This window comes from Dermacentor albipictus, unplaced genomic scaffold (genome assembly GCF_038994185.2).
Source record: "Dermacentor albipictus isolate Rhodes 1998 colony unplaced genomic scaffold, USDA_Dalb.pri_finalv2 scaffold_22, whole genome shotgun sequence".
NCBI classification, from domain to species: Eukaryota; Metazoa; Arthropoda; class Arachnida; order Ixodida; family Ixodidae; genus Dermacentor; species Dermacentor albipictus.
Genome location: NW_027225576.1, coordinates 656,911 through 676,902, shown reverse-complemented (window position 1 = coordinate 676,902; position 19,992 = coordinate 656,911). Strand labels below are relative to the sequence as shown.

Sequence of the window (19,992 nt, the reverse complement as noted above, 5' to 3'; positions counted from 1 at the left end):
TGCTCTACGAGCCGATTAAACCCCCTTTACAATTGGTGGAGGTGCTGGGTATGTGCCACGCGATGGCAACGGGGCTTTTCAGCCTGCCGATCTTCTTCATCACAATCACCTACTCATGTCTCCGCCAATCTTGTGCCATTTTGATCCCAGCACACCTACAGAACTTCACACTGATGCCAGTGGTGTTGGCCTTGGTGCCGTGCTCGCACAACGCAAGAACACTAATGTCGAATACGTAGTCGCCTATGCCAGTCGTGCCCTCACGAAACCTGAGGCCAATTACTCAGTAACAGAAAAAGAGTGCCTGGCTATTGTATGGGCTCTTCAAAAATTTCGTCCATATCTCTACGGTCGATGCTTTGACATGGTGACGGATCATCACGCTCTTTGCTGGTTGTCCAACCTAAAAGACCCGTCGGGCCGCCTCACTTGGTGGGCCCTCCGAATCCAGGAATATGATATCCGTGTCGTCTATCGCTCTGGACGCAAACACGCTGACGCCGTTGCCCTCTCGCGCTCCCCAGTGACTTCAGACAGCAGCACTTCTACCGACAGACATGACATCTCACCACTTGACATCCTGGACATGGCATCGGAGCAACAAAAAGACCCATAGATCGTCATGATGTTCGACTTCTTGTCAAATCCTCCGGCAACTTCGGCACCTCGAGCGCTACGCCGACAGGTGCAGCATTTCACAATCCGGGACGGACTTTTATACTGCCGCAACTACCACAATGACGGCCGCAAATGGCTTTTAGTAGTGCCTCGCCACCTACGACAAGAGTTCTGCTCCGCTTTTCATTCTGACCCACAGTGTGGTCACGGCGGAGTGTCAAAAACTTACACACTGCTTTGCCTAAAATATTATTAGCGAGGGATGTACACCTTCGTCCACAAATATTTACGCTCCTGTACTGCCTGCCAGCGACGCAAATGTGTCCCGCATCTCTCCACCGCACCTCTCCAACCACTTCCCTGCCCAGCTCAGCCATTTGACCGTGTCGGCATTGATATCTATGGGCCTCTTCCATCTACTGGCGCTGGCAACCGATGGATTGTTGTCGCCGTAGATCATTTGACACGGTATGCTGAAACTGCCACCTTGCCTGCCGCATCAGCAAAAAACATCGCCTCATTCATTCTAAACAACTTCGTTCTCCGCCATGGCGCACCACGTGAACTGTTGAGCGATCGGGGCTGCGTATTCGTCTCAGATGTCCTGCAGTCACTCTTATCTGAATGCCAAATTATTCACCGCACTACTACTGCTTATTATCCACAGACCAATGGCTTAATAGAACGATTCAACAGAACTCTTGGTGACATGCTATCAATGTATGTTGCATCTGACCACTCCAACTGGGACCTTGTACTTCCGTTTGTCACTTACGCATATAACACTGCCTCTCAAGCCACCACCGGATTCTCACCATTTTTTCTGCTTTACAGCCGCCATCCCTCCAGCACCATTGATATGGTTCTCCCGTACCGGCCGGACCCTGCTGAATGCTCACCTGTTTCTACGGTTGCTCAGCACGGCGAGAAATGCCTCCAACTGGCCCGTTCGTTGACGTCTGCTCAACAGTGCCGCCAAAAAGAACGCCATGACCTCATTCCTCCCCTCACTCCTTCCCCATCGACTCACTCGTGTGGCTTTGGGTCCCACCTGTTGCTGCTCCTGGCCTTTCGTCCAAGCTCCTCCCGAAGTACCACAGGCCCTACCGCGTAGTTGCACAAACATCACCAGTGAACTACGGGGGCGAGAGACTGTTGCACATTGACCGGCTGAAGCAGTATTACGATCTGCCCACCTCTTCCTAGGTCGCCAGGATGGCTACTCTTCAATTCCGGGGGTGATTTTGACGAAGAAGATCAGCAGGCTGAAAAGCCCCGTTGCCATCGCGTGGCACGTACCCAGTTCGTTCGCTGGCTGCGCCCTACCTGCTGGTGCTGAGTTTGTCGCTGCTGCTCTACGAGCCGAATAAACCCCCTTTACAGGGGGATGAAACTGAATGCATCAAAAACTACCAGTATCTCCTTCACTCACAAGAAAAATGCGCTTCAGTTTACATACACAATAAACAATATATCACTAAGAAAATATGAGGAGGTCACATATCTCGGGGTCACTCTTACAACGAAATTAGATTGGGAAACTCATATAAATAACATGTATGACAAGGCCCTAGGTAAACTACATTTCTTGAGAAGAAAAGTTAGAAACACACCTCCTAGTGTTAAATGCACACAGAACCCTCATTAGACCCTCTTTAGAGTATGCTGACATTATTTGGGCCCCGCACCAGAAGTATTTAACCGAGAAACTAGAACACATACAGAACTTAGCATTGAGATTTATATATTCACAATATTCACGTCAAACGAGCATTACGAACCTGCGCGTCAAGGCTAACGTTCAATCACTGGCTCAACGTAGAATGATTTCCAGATTAAAATTTCTATACTTACTTTATCACAGCTCCTATTGAATACCACAAGCAACATACATTCAAGTGCCATTCAGACTTTCTACCTGAACCAACCATAATAAATCAATACGACACCATCCCAGCCATAATAACACTCGCAAGTACTCTTTTTTCCCACACGCCATTTCCCATTGGAACATACTACCCTCTGGAGCCGTAAATTGCCCATCTGCCAACGCAATTATTGACAGTATTGAGAATCTGGAATTCCAATGGTGATATTACCTGTATTTCATATGCAGCCTCTGTAGATGCATTCTTATGGTAAACGCTGTTTCTCCTGCTTCCCGGACGGCTCATTTAAACAGTGTATATATTTATTGAGTATGTTCATTTTTGCGTGTGCTAATGCTCTTTGTTTTGGATACACTAGTTTCACTTTATTCTTTTTTTTGTACTGTATTCCATGTTGTAACCACTCCTGCATGGGCCCGACAATGGCCTGCAGTATTGTAAAATAAATAAATAAATAAGAATGCAAAAGCAATATATGTATACATATATACATACACACACATACATATATAAATATAACAAATTTCACAGAAGTTTACAATAAACACAAACAGTTTTTACACTCTTAAAAAGGTTGCACCCTTTGAGGTGTATATTTGTCCCAGAACGATAATCGTCATCTGCCTAGCTTGCGTTTCCTTTCTTGAAAACTCGGCGCTCGCTACATTCCTGTCGAGAATGCTGCGTCACACTGATAACGCGCATGCCATTTGTGAGTGGGAAGTACCGGGCTCGCAGCGTTAAAGAAAGGAAACGCGGGCAAGACATGGCGATTATTGTTGTGGGACAAGATACGCCCCAAAGGGTGTAAAATTTTCTAAGAGTGTAGAGCGTAGAAATATTTACACCCTTTGGGGCTTATCTTGTCCCACAACGATAATTGTCATCTGTCTTGCCAGAGTTTCCTTTCTTGAAAGCTCGGCGCCCGCTACTTTCCTGTTGGGAATGCTATGCCATGCTGATAACGTGCATGCCGTTCGTTACTGGAAAGTACCGGGCTCGCCGCGTTAAAGAAAGGAAATGTGTACAAGACAGATGACGATATCGTTGTGTGGCAAATATACACCCCAAAGGGCGCAACTGTTTTTAGAGTAAGAGTGACGATTATTCACTCAAAGAACAGTTTACACCCTTTCGAGTGCCCCTTCTGCCACACAACGATAATCGTCGTCTGCCTTGATGCGTTTTTTATTTAACGCTGCGAGCCCGGTAACGAACGGCACGCGCGTTATCAGCATGATAGCATTGCCTGTTACTTTCCTGTCGGGAATGCTATGTCAGTCTGATAACGCGCATGCCGTTCGTTACTGAAAAGTACCGGGCTTGCGGCGTTAAAGAGGAAATGTGGGCAAGCAGATGACAATTATTGTTGTATGGCAAAAGGGTGTAATTTTGCTTAAGAGTGTATGCTAGCCACCATACCCTTAGTATAAACATATCTTCTCTGTAAAAAAAAAAGTAACACAGCGATTTTCGTCTGGCGACAACAACAACAAAATAAGGTCGCTTCCAAAGATTGTGCGCAGCTATTAGCGGCGACAATTAGGAGTGGCGCCCTCTCGCGAGTGACGTCACGGCCAGGACGCCGCTCGCTCTGGCTCGCTCGGTTGCCGCGCGCGCTCGTTCCCTTCGTGTATGCTTGGGGTATGGGTGGCTCGAGCCGCACGTATTGAAGAATACGTCGGCTTCTTTCAGCTGCCATACCTTAACCACAGTTTATTCTTCAAAAGCGTGTGAGTCGAGAAACTTTGCGGCTTGGATATCGCAAGCTAAGCAGCGTTAAAGGGGTCTACTAGGTTTTGCAATGCATATATGCGCCGTGTCTATCGGTAAATTTTGACTAAAAAAAGAATATCTGCAAATTCAACGCGCGAAGTTGTGTGTGATGCTTCGCTAAACACTTAACATTCCTTTAGTATTTAGCTATGAGAGGCATTGCATTTTACGTGGAAGAAAAATTTGGTAATTGGCCTCAACATGTTATCCGATGTTAGAAAGACACTGCCCAGCGAAGCTGTCATCATGATTCCTATTACTCTGGTGTGTTGTTCTATTCAAATATGCCCATTCATTAATGCGTAAAAAAATAGTTAGGCGCGTATTTCTTATGAAAAACTTTGCTGCTACTTTCATCCCCCTCTGAAACAGGCCTCCAAAAAACAAATTGCTCATGCATGGCTGCTAACACGACGGCGCGTCATGTAGAGTATTTACATAGTTAATCCACAAACACCATAGTAGCAATCACCTGAGAGAAAAGTTTCATTGTTAAGATCGAGAGCCACTCAATTGAAATTCATGAAATGTTTCATAGTGGCCCTCAGTAGCCTTTATCGACAATATGGCACACTCCTGATCACGTAACGGTAGCAATCGACTGTCCGTATAGCGAGGCACGCTATGATCGCGAAACCCATCAGTTCACTACAACTTCGAATTAAAACCATAAAGCATTTTTTTACAGCGCCAACTGGAATGGCTAAAGTATTCTCGAGCTACTACACCGCAGCTTAGATTGCCTACAAAAGGAAAATTCAAGCACCTTCTGTCTCATGATGTCTCGATCCAGCGTTATTTAATCATACAAACGGATAACAATTCGCTTCGTCGGTACATAAAAGAGAACCTTGCAGGCTAAATTAAGTTTGCTCCAATCCAATCTCAAACATTCATAAAGAAAGCACCACAAGCCTTGCATGTACTTTCACTTGATTTCTGACCCTCCACCGGGGGAATTTCGAAATCTTGAATATGTCCCATACTACTAGTCATTGACGCTTCGACTTCTTTCTGGCTGCAGCTATGCGGTCCAGCAGGCATGCTTCACTAAAAAAATTGGGCCGAGTAGCCTGTGTCAGTTCACCAAACAGATTCGTCATGTATATTCCTCAAGCAACAAGCACCAGTAAATTTCTCAAATGAGTTTGATTTGATTTATTAATTTCCATTTACACACACACATGTACAGAGGAGTGGTAAATGGAGGTGGATGAGGGAAAAAAGCCGCACAGACGCGGCTTGAGGTAACCTCACCCCCTTAGGTACAATATGGCTGCATGGGGTAACACATCAAGCGCCATATAAATTACATTTATATAGTCGCCATAAAACATTGCAGTTATACAATATATGAAAGAACAGTGAAATATTTCCACAATAACAATGCAAAACACACTGCGGCATTGAAATAAATAAATGATATACACTAGGTACCATAGACAAAAAAAGAGGAACATAACATACATTATTAATCATTAACAAACGTGCTCTAAAGAGGTGAGTTGAACGTGTAGCACGGAAAAGGGAATATATATTGGTACATTCCCATTTGTACTATGTAAATAGCTGTAAGCCTTCATTTACTTCAAGTTTCCGCCGCTTATAAAAAATAAACGCGTGAAGAACCGCCTAGTGTTGACAAGCAGGTAAAGAAGCAAGTGAGGCGTGTAGAATCTAAGCTCCAGTATTAGTTAAGTCCCCGTGCTACTGCCGAGCGTTTCTGTGAGGAAATGAAAAAATTCGGTATTATACCATGAACTACTCGTCGTGAGCAAACCTGTTTTAGCGGAATAAAATCAACGTGACTGCTGTAGAAGTCATATATAGCCAGCTTTGTGACATACTTGTTGCACCGCGGCAGGTATGGTATCATAACTGGATTCCTATAGGCTATGCTTTTGCGATTGTCTATCCGCGTATGAAAAACCCGCAATGGGCTGGTCTGCGTCGCTTCGGCTGGCACTGTAGCGCTGCCTTCGAAAGCTGCATTGTTGTCTAAGAAATTAGCTCTTTGAATAAATGTTCTCAAAGGAAGACGTCGTAAAAATATATTTGAGACGACCACCATAAGTATACAAGCAGAGAGAACGAGGGCGAACAAACGAAAACACCGCAGAAAGCGCCCGGACAACGCCCGAACTGTAGCAGACGACAGGCGCGAGTCCGTGCCCTGACGTCACGCGAGCGGCGCTCGCAGCGCCGCTCGTGTTCGTTCTCGGGGCTAATAGCCAAGCCGATCCACGCCTAAAACTTCCCAAAATGGCCGACTGCATCGTCGACATCGTTAATACACTGGAAATGCAAGCGGTTAATTTCGCCGAGTGAAATGTCTCGACGCTTTTCAGCGCCCGTCTCGTGCTTCTGAATAGAGCTTGCGGTATTGGCGTGAACAGACAGGCAAGTGGACGTATTTATTCTAGTTATTGAACAGTTGCTTATCTCACCTCAATGCGAAATTCTTGACTGCGTTCTCGAGTTTTGTTTAACGGTAATGAGAAGGAGTTCGATAATGCACAGAGGCAAGGTTTTGTCTGGTCTTGCAGGGGTCCCAGGTGCTTTTTCCGCCGCGTACACTGTCGCAATCGTTACACGTCTGAGAAACCAGACTGGCGGCGCATAGGTAAAGCCGGCTGCCACTGCTAGCCACAGTCCCCTACCTTGTCGCTATAAAGAGGAAATTTGTACGTGTACTAAGTGTACGCAATGTTTCTTTGTTTAGTATAATTTGGCGGCGCCTCCAGCAGACAAAATGTGGGTACCATACTGCTCCTTCGGTTCGGGCTCGGCAATGTCTCCGCGTGGCGGGCGCGTTTAAGAGGAAGCTTTAGCTCGGGTGTTCCAATCTAAATACATGTAAACAAAGTATTCGTTTTTCTCGGCAACCACTGCACCAAATTTGACGAGGTTCGTTACATTTAAAACAAATGCTTAGAATCTAGAATTTCTCCTGGGTACACAAAAGATTTAAGCGAAACAATTGATGCAAAGTGGGGTGGGGCATGGTGCTTTCAGTGCCCAATTTTTTATAGAACATGTAGTTTTCTATTATAAAGGGAACTGTAATGCGATGTCTTTAAGTAGGGGTTGTCTTATATTCAGAGTCGACTTATGTTTCAATATGAACGGGAATGAAGTGTTACGCAAATCTTCTAACGAAATTTACCCCTGCTGTTTAGTTTCCATATTGTGCGTAGAAGAAACAGTGCGTGCACTTTCAGCTGCTCAGTTTATCTTCAATGCTGCTCTCATTTTGTAGAGTTCATCACATGTGCATGTGCAACACATTGGTGGAGGCAATACGAACTGCATTTCTCTCTAGCTGGACAAGTCGGAATGGCAATGCACCTTGGAGAACAAGACTCGAATTGTGAAAGTCTGGTGGTAAGTCTGAAGTAATATATTTTCATTTATATTTGGTGTTAACTTTCCAGCGCAAACTTTCTATCCTATTGAAGAAACATTTAGCCCCCTGTTTGGCCTGTTTTTTGAGGACCTTACATCAGGCCCCCTAGCAAGTTTTATAGCGTCCTCGATCACCTTGCCCCGGGGTTGCGCTGAAACCAGAATGGTGCGCCTTGCACCGCCGTGGTGGCGCACTGCGGAGGGTCAACATCGAGGACAAAACTGCACCCATTGCAGGGTGCTTGCATGCAGCGCTATTTTGCCCCTGGCGTGCAAGACATGCGCGAACGCGCGCGCGCGTACATTTTGTTCTTTGCAGGTGCTGAGCATCTGCGGCAAGCGCTCAAACCTTGTCAAACTGCATGCTTCGACATACCTGGTTGCAAGCAAACACCAATGGATCTTATAAATAATCCTGGCGACCCTTTCAACGAACCTGTCCACTTTCGGCCGCTCTTCGCCACATTGTTTTTGGACGAGGTCGATAAGCATGCCGTCTTCGCTGTCAGAAGAACTTGAAAAAAGCTCATCGATTGCGGCAATTAGCAGCGCTTCCTTTCTCATTGCCGACATCTCCACTGGCTAATTCCGTCAACTCCATTGCAACCGCAGCTATCAGGCCAGAGCATCCACGGTTCTGCAGTCGGCAGTGCGCGCGCGCGTCCCGCAGTGCTTGCCGGGATTGCACCCTGGCGCACCGCCGATTTTCTCGGTGCGAGACGGGGCAATGGAAAACCGCTCCAACAGGGTGCGCTTCCGGTGATCGAGGATGGTCGGTGCGGTTGATTGATTGAGCAAGGCGCCCCGGTAAAGTGATCGAGGACGCTATTAGTTTACACTGCAATTTAAAGCTTCTTGAGACCCGAATACAGCCATGGGACATAATTACTTTTCAAGCTGGTTATTATTGCCTCCAGGCATGTTTCGAACATGAAAGATGTTTTTTTAATAACATAGTTTTAAATAACTGGCATCTTTTTTAAATATCACAGTCATACGTAGACAGGCTAAGAGCTGCATCTCCAAGTAAACATCTCATGCTCGCTATGGTAAAAACTGCATTTCATTGCCTGAACGCAGAGGTGAAGATGGAGTTATGTGTAGGAGACTGTTACTTGGCTGCTGCATCCTGGATTTTCATGCATTAATGAGGAATTCAAAACAGACTTCAAGGTTGCTTCCTGCTGTTTGTGACAATGCAGAGGTCTACATCAATTTAGTGTGAAATTTCTTGAAAGTAGATGAGAAGAATATGAGTGAACCACTTTCGACAGTTCCACATGCATTGGACTTCATATCCACGATGAATGTTTGGAGTAACGACTTCAGACTTCTGGCATTTCTTTACAGAAATAATCTTTTAAACTGGTTTATTATTAGAGGAGACAGCAGAAATTGAATGCCCTCTTACCACACCACCATGAGGTGAGCGTGACTGCCAACAGAGAGACACTCTGCCTCGAGTAGCCTCCGCGAGCGACGTTCCTTCCTCGCCTTATCACATACTTGAGCCGAAGAACCACATCGGGTTCACGTGACTAGCACCACCCACTTTTTTTTTCTTATCCGGTTTTGTTGCATGGCACATTTTCCACCGTGGCATTGCGCATTCTGAATTGGGCGATTTACCTAAGTAATGCGTCATGGCGAGCGACACTTTTAAGACTCTATTTTGTTTGTGTTGCCTTGACTCTGGCTGGGTGTGGCGCTTTCTCGAGAGGGAGGAAAGTGGTGTTTCATTTGAAATTTCAGCGGTCTGTATGACATGCACAGATTTGTCATGAATACCTGTGTCATGTGCTGTAAACTTAAGAACAGCATTAAATACATTCTCTTAGTGGTGAATGCAACGCATACTTATCTTTTGCGCACAAAGAAAATGTGAACAGTGTACAGTGCTCCCACTTCTGCGTCAGTCTGATAAAAAGGCCAACAAAGAGTGATACTGCACTAAATCAAGTACCTTGAAATTGGGAGACATACCAGGGATGCTTCTGCAGCAGACATGATTGGCCAGAGAGGTTAACAATGTACAGCTGCTTGCAGTGACCAAATGCACAGCACCATCAGTTTTGTGCCATGCTATAGTTCTATCAACACCGCCTAAAATTCTTGCAGCTTTTTAGGAAAGGATTAGTGGCACATAACACTGTGCCTATTTTTCCTGTTTTTTTGAATGTATATTTTGCTCCCACGTAGCTGATGCGACTCAAAGGTTTATAGTCCTGAAAGCTTGTTTGCTTTGTTATGAATGTTACCAGAAACTTGCGTGTGCAAGCTTACCCCTGCCCACACTAACGCAGACCCAGTGAGTTTATTTAGTATGGAAAGCTAAAACAATGTAGTGGCTGCACTATTGTTATGAATCTGTCGTAATGATAGATGTTGCTGATTTTATGAAGTGCTTGTTTTCATCACTCAGGATATCACCCAAAATGCTAGGAGGCAAAAAAAAATGTATATAATGTTCACAAGATATGGTTGAGTAGAGGCTGGGTGGTGGCAGCCGATTGAGGGAACGAGCTCGCCTGCAGATCTTGCGACCACAAGAGGTTCAAGTAGATTTTATCGCATTAAAGTGCAACAAGTGACTAGAAAAAAAAAAGCCTGGGCATGTCATCAAAGGATACCGTTGGGAACAAAAGTCTATGGATCTACACGCACCATGAAATACCCAAATTTCTTTTCTTACTTGCCATGTTGGTGACACTGGTCCACGGTAAAGTTGCAGAATGGGGCGGGCCCTCCGTTTCATTCCTACTTGACAAAGTTGAGATTTCTTAATTCCACTCTTTTTAACTCCCCAGAATGCCAAGAGTTGTACTATTTCTCTAACTTTAAATGAAATTCTTACTATAGTTGTTTACTAGTTGTGCCTTTCAACAAAAAACTTATTTTTGAAGTTCTGACAACATTGCAGATAATGTTGTGCTTGTTTAACGAGAACATATTCGCTTTGTGACCTTTTATTTTTGCAGTGTGTTGCTAGCTGTATAATCTCTCTCATATCTACTCTTTTTGACAGTACATGCATGTTACCTGCGCAAGTGTAATTCATGAATAAATAATGTGATTGCAGAATATATTCAGTAACGTTAATCTATAATGGCATCAATTGGGCAGATTTAGTTGGAATGGAACTGGCACAGTCCTGTAGTGCTAAACCTTCACTAGAATAAGACTGCAAAACAGGTATCCTTGCCAATTACTCTAAACTAGACTAGGCCGAATTTTTTTACATTTATAAGGTTTTACTGAATAATGGCTCTTTCAGTATTTACCTATAGGTCACTATCTCTGCCGTGGTACTTACCAACAAAATGGTATTCTACTTATTGTGAAATTCTGAAGTCCTGGAGACTGTTCCAATGACGAGCTGTAATTGCACTTAAACACTAACCTTTAGTTGCCAAGAATGATTCTATTTAGCAAGAGCATGCTTGGACTATGACACAAGGATGGAGGCCAAAAAAGTTACTGCCCTTCCACTGCTGTGAAGCGGGGTGCAAGCAAAGCTTGGGATCTGCTGCTCTTTGTAACGCCTCACGGCGAGAGCGGCACATCAACGTCGACCCCTTTCTCGAATGAGTTCCCGGTGGCATCAATCAAACATTGCCTGTTCTTTGGCCAAACGCACAACACGTGGCCTGCTCCCACTGCCATTCCTTCAATGCAGCCTGCTCTTTGGCAGAACAGACCAAACGCGGCCTCCCCATCTGACTGCTGGGCCTGAACTGGTGTCAGGCGAGCAAACACGCGAACACACCCTTTCCCTCCTCTGGAGGAAGGGGACGCCCGTGATTGGCTCATGCCATGCGCTGCTTCTACTTACCCACCTTAAAGGCAGCGTTTGATGAACTGACGGTGGCTGAATCGGTTAGCGTGGTGGTCTCGCAATCCGGAGGTCGGTGGTTCGAATCCGCAGCCTGATAAGCAATTTCTATTTTTGCGCAGCTTGGGTTTTTTCGTGCGGTAACACCGACACCAGTGAGGCAATACAAGCTTCTGTTAAAAAGGTCGCAAGTGGTTGCATCTTATGCCCGTTCCTGTTGATGTGGACATTCAGTGTTATTTTTCACTGTCAGAAGTATCCTCGAAGAAAAAAGGGGAGGGGGTCAACACTAAAGAGACAACGTCGACGTACATGGTAGTTGAAATAAATCGATGATTAAATGTTGATTATGCTGTCATGTACGACGCACAAATTGTTAGATGGATCTGGCGAGCTTCAAGCTCACGTGTCAGCACTCTCACTGGCCTGTTGAGCATGTGCAGTGTCGGTAAGATTAGCATTTCCTCTCTTCATGCTGGATCCACACGACAGACGAAATCCGTCTTTTTCGCGACGGACGTGACTACGCGTCACGGATTTGTACCGTCCGCGCGTCGTCCGCGACCCCCACGGACTGAAAATGCCGTGCTATTTTTCGCATCCGGATTTTGGGAGTTGAACGCTGCGGATTTTGCCTAGCATGCTCTACAGTCTGGCAACAAGCACGGCTTTGGGATCTTTCTGAAACAGCTTCATCGCTGCTGACACCATTCATGTCTGTTCGCGAGCGTGCGACTCGCACAAGAGCGACTGAAATGAACCTGAGCGGACGAGGTAACTTTGTTCTTACATCTCGTGGAGCAGTTCGCCGCGTTGTGGGATATGACTCTCACCGATAACGCGGACACGAGAGCGTAACAAGACCTCTTTCGATGAAACAAGCACTCGTCATCATCCAATTTGGACAAAACCACAGCCATTGCGGCCAACCGTCGTTTCCTTTCGATTGCCATTTTCATTCAGAGTGAAAAACACATATGACAGTCTGACAAAGTCTTTGTTACACCGATGGCGCCATCTAGAGTGAGTAGAAACAAGCAATCATAATAACTTACGTCCACTGAGATCCGCCCGGGCCGCCACAACATCGTCGAGGCCATGTTCAGCCATACAGCCACTCTAAGCCTACACGCCGAGAATCTGAGTATCTCTTTCAGAAACGGTGTCCACTCATCATGAATGGATTGCTGTCGAAGCTTCTGGACACAAATTTAAACCAAATACAAGCCTCAGTTTGAAAATTACGGGTCACACAGTGGACGACGACTTGACAGGTTCGAGGCGGATGGCAGTCGCTTCGGGTGGTGCCGCCATGTTTATTTTTCCGGCACGGTCGTCTGCTCAGTCTGTCCATCGTCTGGATGGGCGGCGGATTAAGCGTCTGCGGCACAGACTTGCGCGGAGCCGTCCGTCGTGTGGATACACCATTAGCGTTGACTGCTGCATTGTGGCGTGGTGGAGCACTGCCATTACGAATCCCCTCACAAACTATGAGCTACCAAGCTGCACTAAGACCAGTTTCACGTCTTCGTGCACTCAAGAATGACAGCACGCATGCATGCGCACTCAGATGTGCATACATACAAATTCTTGATTACGTCTCTCATTGTATTGTTACACTAAGGTACGTTTTAATACTGGATAAAATTGCTGCTTAATTTGCACATCACATAGCATTAATTATAAAAAATTCAGCATGTGCATATTATAGCCGGCTATAAAGAAAAAAAAGTTACGGGGCTCCTTCCAACACATCATGCTATGTTTCGCAAGCTGTTCCAACAATGAAATAGAGATGATTACACAATGGTGGCCGCTTTTCATAAGTTAGCTTCGCTGGAATACATCCGAATTTGGTTTCGTGTCGTGGTGAACTGTGCAAGCTATTTCCGGCCCAAATTTCTTTTTAAAGAGTTGCACGCATTCACCATCATCATCATCCTATCTTAAAGTTCAATGCAGAACGAAGGCGCCTCCCTGCAATTATCATTGTCTTGCACTAGCTGATGCGAACTTGTGCTTTCAAATTTCATCATCCTTGGCGAAGCTTCCCTTCCCTTGGCGCCCATTCTGCAACTCTAATGGTCCTCTGGTTATCTACCCTATGCATTACTTGGCCTGCCCAGCTTCATTTTTTCCTCTTAATGTCTACTAGAATATCGACCATCCCCATTTGCTCTCTTATCCACACCGCTCTCTTCCTGTCTCTTAACATTTATCATTGCATTGCTCTTTGTACGGTCCTTAACGTGTTCTCGAGATTCTTCGTTAACCTCCAGGCTTATGTGCCATACTGCATGCTTAGAAGAACAACGTGTCTACCAAGTTGACATTTTCAAATTCCCCGATTTTTTTCAGGTTTTCACCAAGTTTCACGTCAAGATGAGCTGACACCATGTCACCTGATGCTGTCACTCTCTGGTAAGCATGTTAAAAAAATAAAAACAATGCAGTTTGAACAGTAAGGAGTAGTGTTTATTTTATTCAAAATAGAAAACTGAAACGAGGGGTTTGTAAAATGCACAGCTACTAAAATATCTTCGAAAGAAACTCGGTGCCCCTTTACTCTGTGAAGGCTGACCAGCGAAGCTGCGTATGTGGGCCCCTTAATGGTGAACTGCACCTCTGCTGCGGGTCAGCCTGGTATTGCACTACCTATGGGATTGGCCCATGTGTGGGGAGTGCTTAAAGCCTGCTTCATCTCCGCCGCAGGTTGGACTGGCATTTCACGACCTTCGGGATCAGCCCACATATCGGGAGTGCTTAATGCTTGCTTCACTTCTGCCTCGGGTTGGCCTGGTATTGCAATTTCTTCAGGATCGGCCCATCGTATGAAAAATTGTTGGTCTATGCGCGGATGCGATCCGCCAGATCCTCGCAATAGACAGCTTCACTGTAAAAAAAAAAGTGGTCTAGCTCAGGGCAAATAGTCGAACATTTTAAAATGCGAATAAAAAGAGATGCATACAAAAGCAAATAGAGCTATTTGTATCAACTGATAGCAAGCTCATTGGTATTATGCCCGAACTTTGTCACATATCAGATTCTCCAAGCAAGTGGAAAGTCAACCTCAACTGTCCTGAGATACTCTCAGACTGCACATAATGCCTCAGTGTTGCATTTCACTGCACTGTTTAAGGGGTTTATTTTGGTGTGGATGTGGGTAACCTGCATCTTAGTGTCAGCCAACACTTTGCTTTTTGAGCTCAAGCTCCTTCAAAAAGGCGGCACAGTTCCTTTCCCAGTCATTCCTCAAAGCAATGGTCCTTCCTATTCTTGTCCTCGTTCCGCTGCGTGTTCGGCCCATGGACCATTTGAAGCATCCTTTTGATCAGTTGTACAGTCCGATTTTTCAGAGTCCCTAAGGGCCACTACAATGTCTGAAAAAAATGAATGCATGTCTTTTACTGCCCTTAAGGGCCCAAATCGCCACAGGCACGTCCGAAAAAGCTCTGAAGGTCTGCCAGTACACTTATTAGGCATATAGGTGCTTGCACTGTGACAGGAGACGGCAAGTGCATGTATATGTGCTGCGTCCCATACACTTCACCGCGTAGCATCACTGTGCTGAGGCAAAGCTGCCTTTCGAGGACCAGCAATATGCAACGCGCCGTGCTTTACGAGGATTGCAGAGGCAGAGTGGGTACCATTGCTGACAGCGGTGAATTCTTTCAATGAAAAAGACAGCACTGAATGGCAAGAACCGTAATAGCATACCTAGGCCTAGCGTTCCCGCCATGGTGGTTACAGTGGCCAGTGGATCTGTGTGTGAGAGTGTCAATTCAAGGTGGCGAGATAGCACGGCGGTGTTGACTTTGATTAATGCCATTTCAAATCTGCAGTTGCAGATCAATGGTGAATATCTCGGCAACAGTGGGGACAAATTACTAGTGATTGAGGACCTTGACCAAAAAAGAGTTAGAGTGTGTTTGAAGATTAATATGCAGAAGACAATGTTCAAGAATTCACATCGCCAGTCAGCCTCTAGAGCCTGTACAGGAGTAATTTTACCTAGGTCAGTTGCTCGCAAGGGACCCCGATCATGAAAAGGCAATTTACTTAAGAATAAAAATGGGTTGATATGCATATGGCAGGCATTACCAAATTATGGCTGGGAGCTTACCACTGTCATTGAAGAAAAAAAATTAAATTATGGGGTTTTACGTGCCAAAACCACTTTCTGATTATGAGGCACGCCGTAGTGGAGGACTCTGGAAATTTCGACCACCCTGGGTTCTTTAACGTGCACCTAAATCTAAGTACACGGGTGTTTTCGCATTTCGCCCCCATCGAAATGCAGCCGCCGTGGCCGGGATTCGATCCCGCGACCTCGTGCTCAGCAGCCCACCATAGTCACTGAGCAACCACGGCGGGTGTCATTGAAAAGAAAAGTGTACAACTATTGCATTCTACTAGTGCTAACACATGAGGCACACATTAGAATCGGGTAAATACCGTAATTAAACGTTGTGATATATGGTTCTTGCTTGAAAAGTTTCCTAGGGCAAGCATAAATGGGAGCTGTTGACACGCGATCACACGTGTTGAATGCATACATTGTTTCCTAAGCATCGCCGAGGTAGACGTGCTGCCACTAAAGGGGTCGCTATTGGGTTCACCATAGGGGTCAACAACGAGTCACTGTTCCAAGTTCAAATTATCCTGCGAAGGCCAATTTTACGATCAAAATAAGAGATTCGGGACTGTAGAAATGTATGACTGCTGGCCAAGACCTTTGGCCAGGATTGAATTACCCGGAGTTGAATTAACAGAAGTCGACTGTACCATATATAAGGCAGTGGACTTCGCAGCGAGAATGTATCTCCTACTACACATAGCAGAATATTGGCATACTGCAGTGCTCAGTGGCTGCAGAACAGTAGACTTTGATCCCGGCTGAAAGTCCCAGCCAACACACGTGCATTTCTATAGGTCCTAACTTTAGTTATTTTGATACTAAAATAGGCCTTCACCCAATAATTCCAACTTGAGCAGTCGGCATGCATGCCGACCCCTACAGGGAACCCAATAAGCGACCCCTTTGGTGACATACCTTAGAGGACAGTAGATGTGTTAAATAGACTTTATCTCCTGCAGGAAATGCCTATTTTCTGCCTGCCCAGGAGGAGCTCCAAGCAGTAATCACAGATCAAAACGTCTGATTGTGTTATTTACCCATTTCTAATGTGCCATCTTTAAGAAAACTTCCTTGGCAATTTTCGTATGCTTTACCGCATAACACGAATGTATTGCGGCGAAGCTCACTTTGGAAAATTGGTTGCAATGTGCAACACATTGGACCCTTGTCCATTTTTTAAAAAATAGAAATTGTGTGCGCATTTGATTTCTCTTTCATTTTAGGGGCTTTTGTCCTTTCTATGCTAGTTTACACTTTGGACACACAGACAGCGGGCGTGTGTTTCACTCTGGGGCATGTTAGAATCTGTACGTAAACCATGGCAAATAAATCAGTCATGCGTGTTGGCATTTCTTCTGCATCTTCTTAAATTTGACCCACCAAATAATTCAATCTGTTTCATCAGTCCTGTCAGAGTCGAATTAACGGAATGAAGTTAACTGCATTTTGCTTGCTGCTCAAAAGTATGAGCTTGAATAAAAAACATAACATTACAACACATAGGACATAAAGGAGACAAATGAAGTGCTGCAACATGTGCCAACTTGCCTAAGTTAGCACTATATAAGCTTGAACCCAGATGTGCCAGCTGCATTAAGATTGTGACAAAATGTAAAATCGCATGTGCTGGAGACTGAGTAGGTTGGCTTTCCTTCTTGAAAAAGTGTTGCAGAGTGCCTGTTAAAGATTCACTGATTAATGCTGTCAAACTGTCAACAAGGCTGCCAAAAATTATTCTTAATACAACCCTTTCATGGACACAACAAGGTAACAAATTGTTTTGTGTGTGAAGCATTAAGAGTATATTCGTGATCAAATATTGTTCTTAAAAAGTGACCTCAACGAGACAGCACACGACACCACACAAGATCTAACTCACCGTGTGAGCCCGGACTCCCTCTCGGCAGGATGGGCAAGCGAGCGCGACCCCCTCGTCACTTACAACGATCTCACCCAGCATTACAAGTTAGTAATGTTAGCATTAGTAGTTAGTAATAAAAGCACCCAATAAAGCACAAGAAGTCATGTACAGGTGGCTTCAGACAGGCACCTACCCATGCCCGGCCTTCCTGCACAAAACCTTTCTGGATGCGCACCCTCACAATGCGTGTCTCTACTGTAAGGATGTAGCTAGCCTTGATCACATGCTCTGGGCTTGCCCCCTGGTGCCGGGACCACCAAGGGAGAGTGGGACCAAGCTCCACACAGCTCGGACCTTGAAGCACAGCTCTGGGCTGTCCATCGAGCCTGCGACGCGGCGGAGGGGCATGGCCTCTCTGTCCCGACGTGGGATTGGCCCGCTGCGCACCAATCGCATGTACCAACGGACCGCAAGAAATTTATTCATCCATCCATCCATCATCAAAGCAGTTGTCAGAAAACATACTGCAGGGAACAGCTAAAACACTATGCATTTCTCATTATAGTGATATTATGTGTGCGTGAGTTTAATAAATAGATAACTTGCAGGCGTGTGTATGGCAAATTCAGATGCTAACTTCACCAAAGTCATAAAAGCACACATCACTCTACTTAAAAGAAATCTGAGCATTTGGCCACTGTTGTGTCACCAATGTGCACTGTTATAGCCGTCTTCATTACCAAGCAGAAATACACCCAACAAACTATTTTTTGGGCATGCATGAGAATTGGGGTATCTTTGCAACACCGCCACGTACCTCATAGTAGCAATTAATTATAAGGACAGCTGAAATTTTGGATGCTGAAATGCTTTGCCTTCATAGTGCGGAAGGCACAACCATTGTTGAGTGTTGTATAATGCCGGTCTTCAAGCGTCAATTTTGCTGCAATATAGCTTGCTACGGAAAGAAGCTTATGCAATGTATCGTGGTGAAGCATACCAGCAGTGGAAAGGGGCCATTGTAACATGGCATGATTTACATTTCTTTATTTACACACATACATACTCTCTTCTGTTACAGCACAAGCACCAAGAAGCCTAATAAGTGTTGTGGTTGGTTTACAAAATTAAGAAAAATTAAATTATGGGGTCTTGTGTGCCAAAACCACTTTCCGATTATGAGGCATGCCGTAGTGTGGGACTCTGGAAATTTCGACCAACTGGGGTTTTTTAACGTGCACCTAAATCTAAGTGCATGGGTGTTTTCGCCTTTTGCCCCTACTGAAATGCGGCGGCTCTGACCGAGATTCGATCCTGCGACCTCGTGCTTAGCAGGCCAACACCACAGCCACTAAGCAACTAGGGCGGGTACAAAATTAAGTTCCTTGCCTATCCAAACAAAAATGTTTGCAACATGATGTGCATGGTATACCGTCCTTGGGAAGGCAAGCTTAATTGGTTGCTGTTGGCTTTGTGTCTTGCTTCACTCTTGAGCAGCACTTACTGACTGCACAGTAATAACAAGCTCCACCAAATGGCTAGGTTACTTCTGTACTACTCCAAGTGTCCCAAAATCTTTTGGAACACGAAGTAGAAAAAAAAATTCTGCTCCTAAACTGCTCCAGAATGACAACTTTGTGCTTGAAATCCTAAACTGTCTTGACCACCACCACTGAGGGGTTGATCTTCAACATCACTTATGTACTTAAGATAAAATCTTGAGTAACACTTACTGGTTGTCTAAACATTTTGAAATGGTTTCACAGGTTCTAATTTAACACTTGTTATATGCACTTTTTAAAACATAACAGTGAATAACAATTTTGGTATCAATTTCGGTAACATATTTCAGTATTCTACAGTTGATTTGGAGGATTATGCGCCATCACTGGTCTGCAATTATGGAAGTTTAGAGATAAAAAAGTGGGGGCAAGAATGTCTACGTTTTACACATTGTCGTTGTACAGAACAAAACCTATGCAAGTTGCTATAAACTTATTTATATAGTACTTGAAATTACCCGAAGAGAGTATGTAAACAGCTGGGGTTTCATAGTTCTAGGTTCTTGTTATGTTTTCGACTAGCACCTCCCTTTAAATGGCAGTAAAAGGCATGCATTATTTTTTTTTGACTGCCTGATTTTCTAAATGTTTTGTTTTTGCAGTCCTCAGGGAACCACCCCTTGCCGCCAAGAAAAAGCACCTTTGACTGTAGCAGTAATCAGTGATTCGCCTAATTGGCAAACAGTTCAGGATGCCAAACAGCCTCGAGACAGCTGTACCTCTGACAGAAGGCACTAATACACAGTGCAATGCACTGTTTCTGCACTCTAGACTGTGGGATTCTCATCCCTTACTCTTGGGTCAAAGGGACGACAGTACAGTAGTGCAAACAATCACAAGGGAATTTATTGCACGTTTCATAGATCAATGCCTGCTAGCCAAGTTGCTATCCACAAAACATGCCAATGGGC

General features: G+C 45.0%; 1 protein-coding gene across 21 annotated transcripts in view; it reads left to right on the top strand.

Annotated features, from left to right (window-relative positions):
• Positions 1-19,992, top strand: part of LOC135897083 (uncharacterized) — a 497,858-nt gene that overhangs the window by 14,478 nt on the left and 463,388 nt on the right. For 11 of the 21 annotated variants that reach the window (XR_011509852.1, XR_011509850.1, XR_011509851.1 and 8 more), the window contains 2 exons: positions 7,606-7,667; positions 13,879-13,941. Coding sequence is in view for 11 of the 21 variants with exons in the window: in XM_070529445.1 (XP_070385546.1) it covers positions 7,606-7,667; positions 13,879-13,906 (90 nt within the window). In the remaining 10 variants the exon portion in view is untranslated. Of the gene's footprint in view, positions 1-1,452; positions 2,031-7,542; positions 7,668-9,038; positions 9,114-13,878; positions 13,942-14,232; positions 14,410-16,617; positions 17,587-19,683; positions 19,990-19,992 lie in introns of those variants that run through there. The other 10 variants (XR_011509854.1, XR_011509858.1, XR_011509857.1 and 7 more) reach the window with 6 other exon arrangements.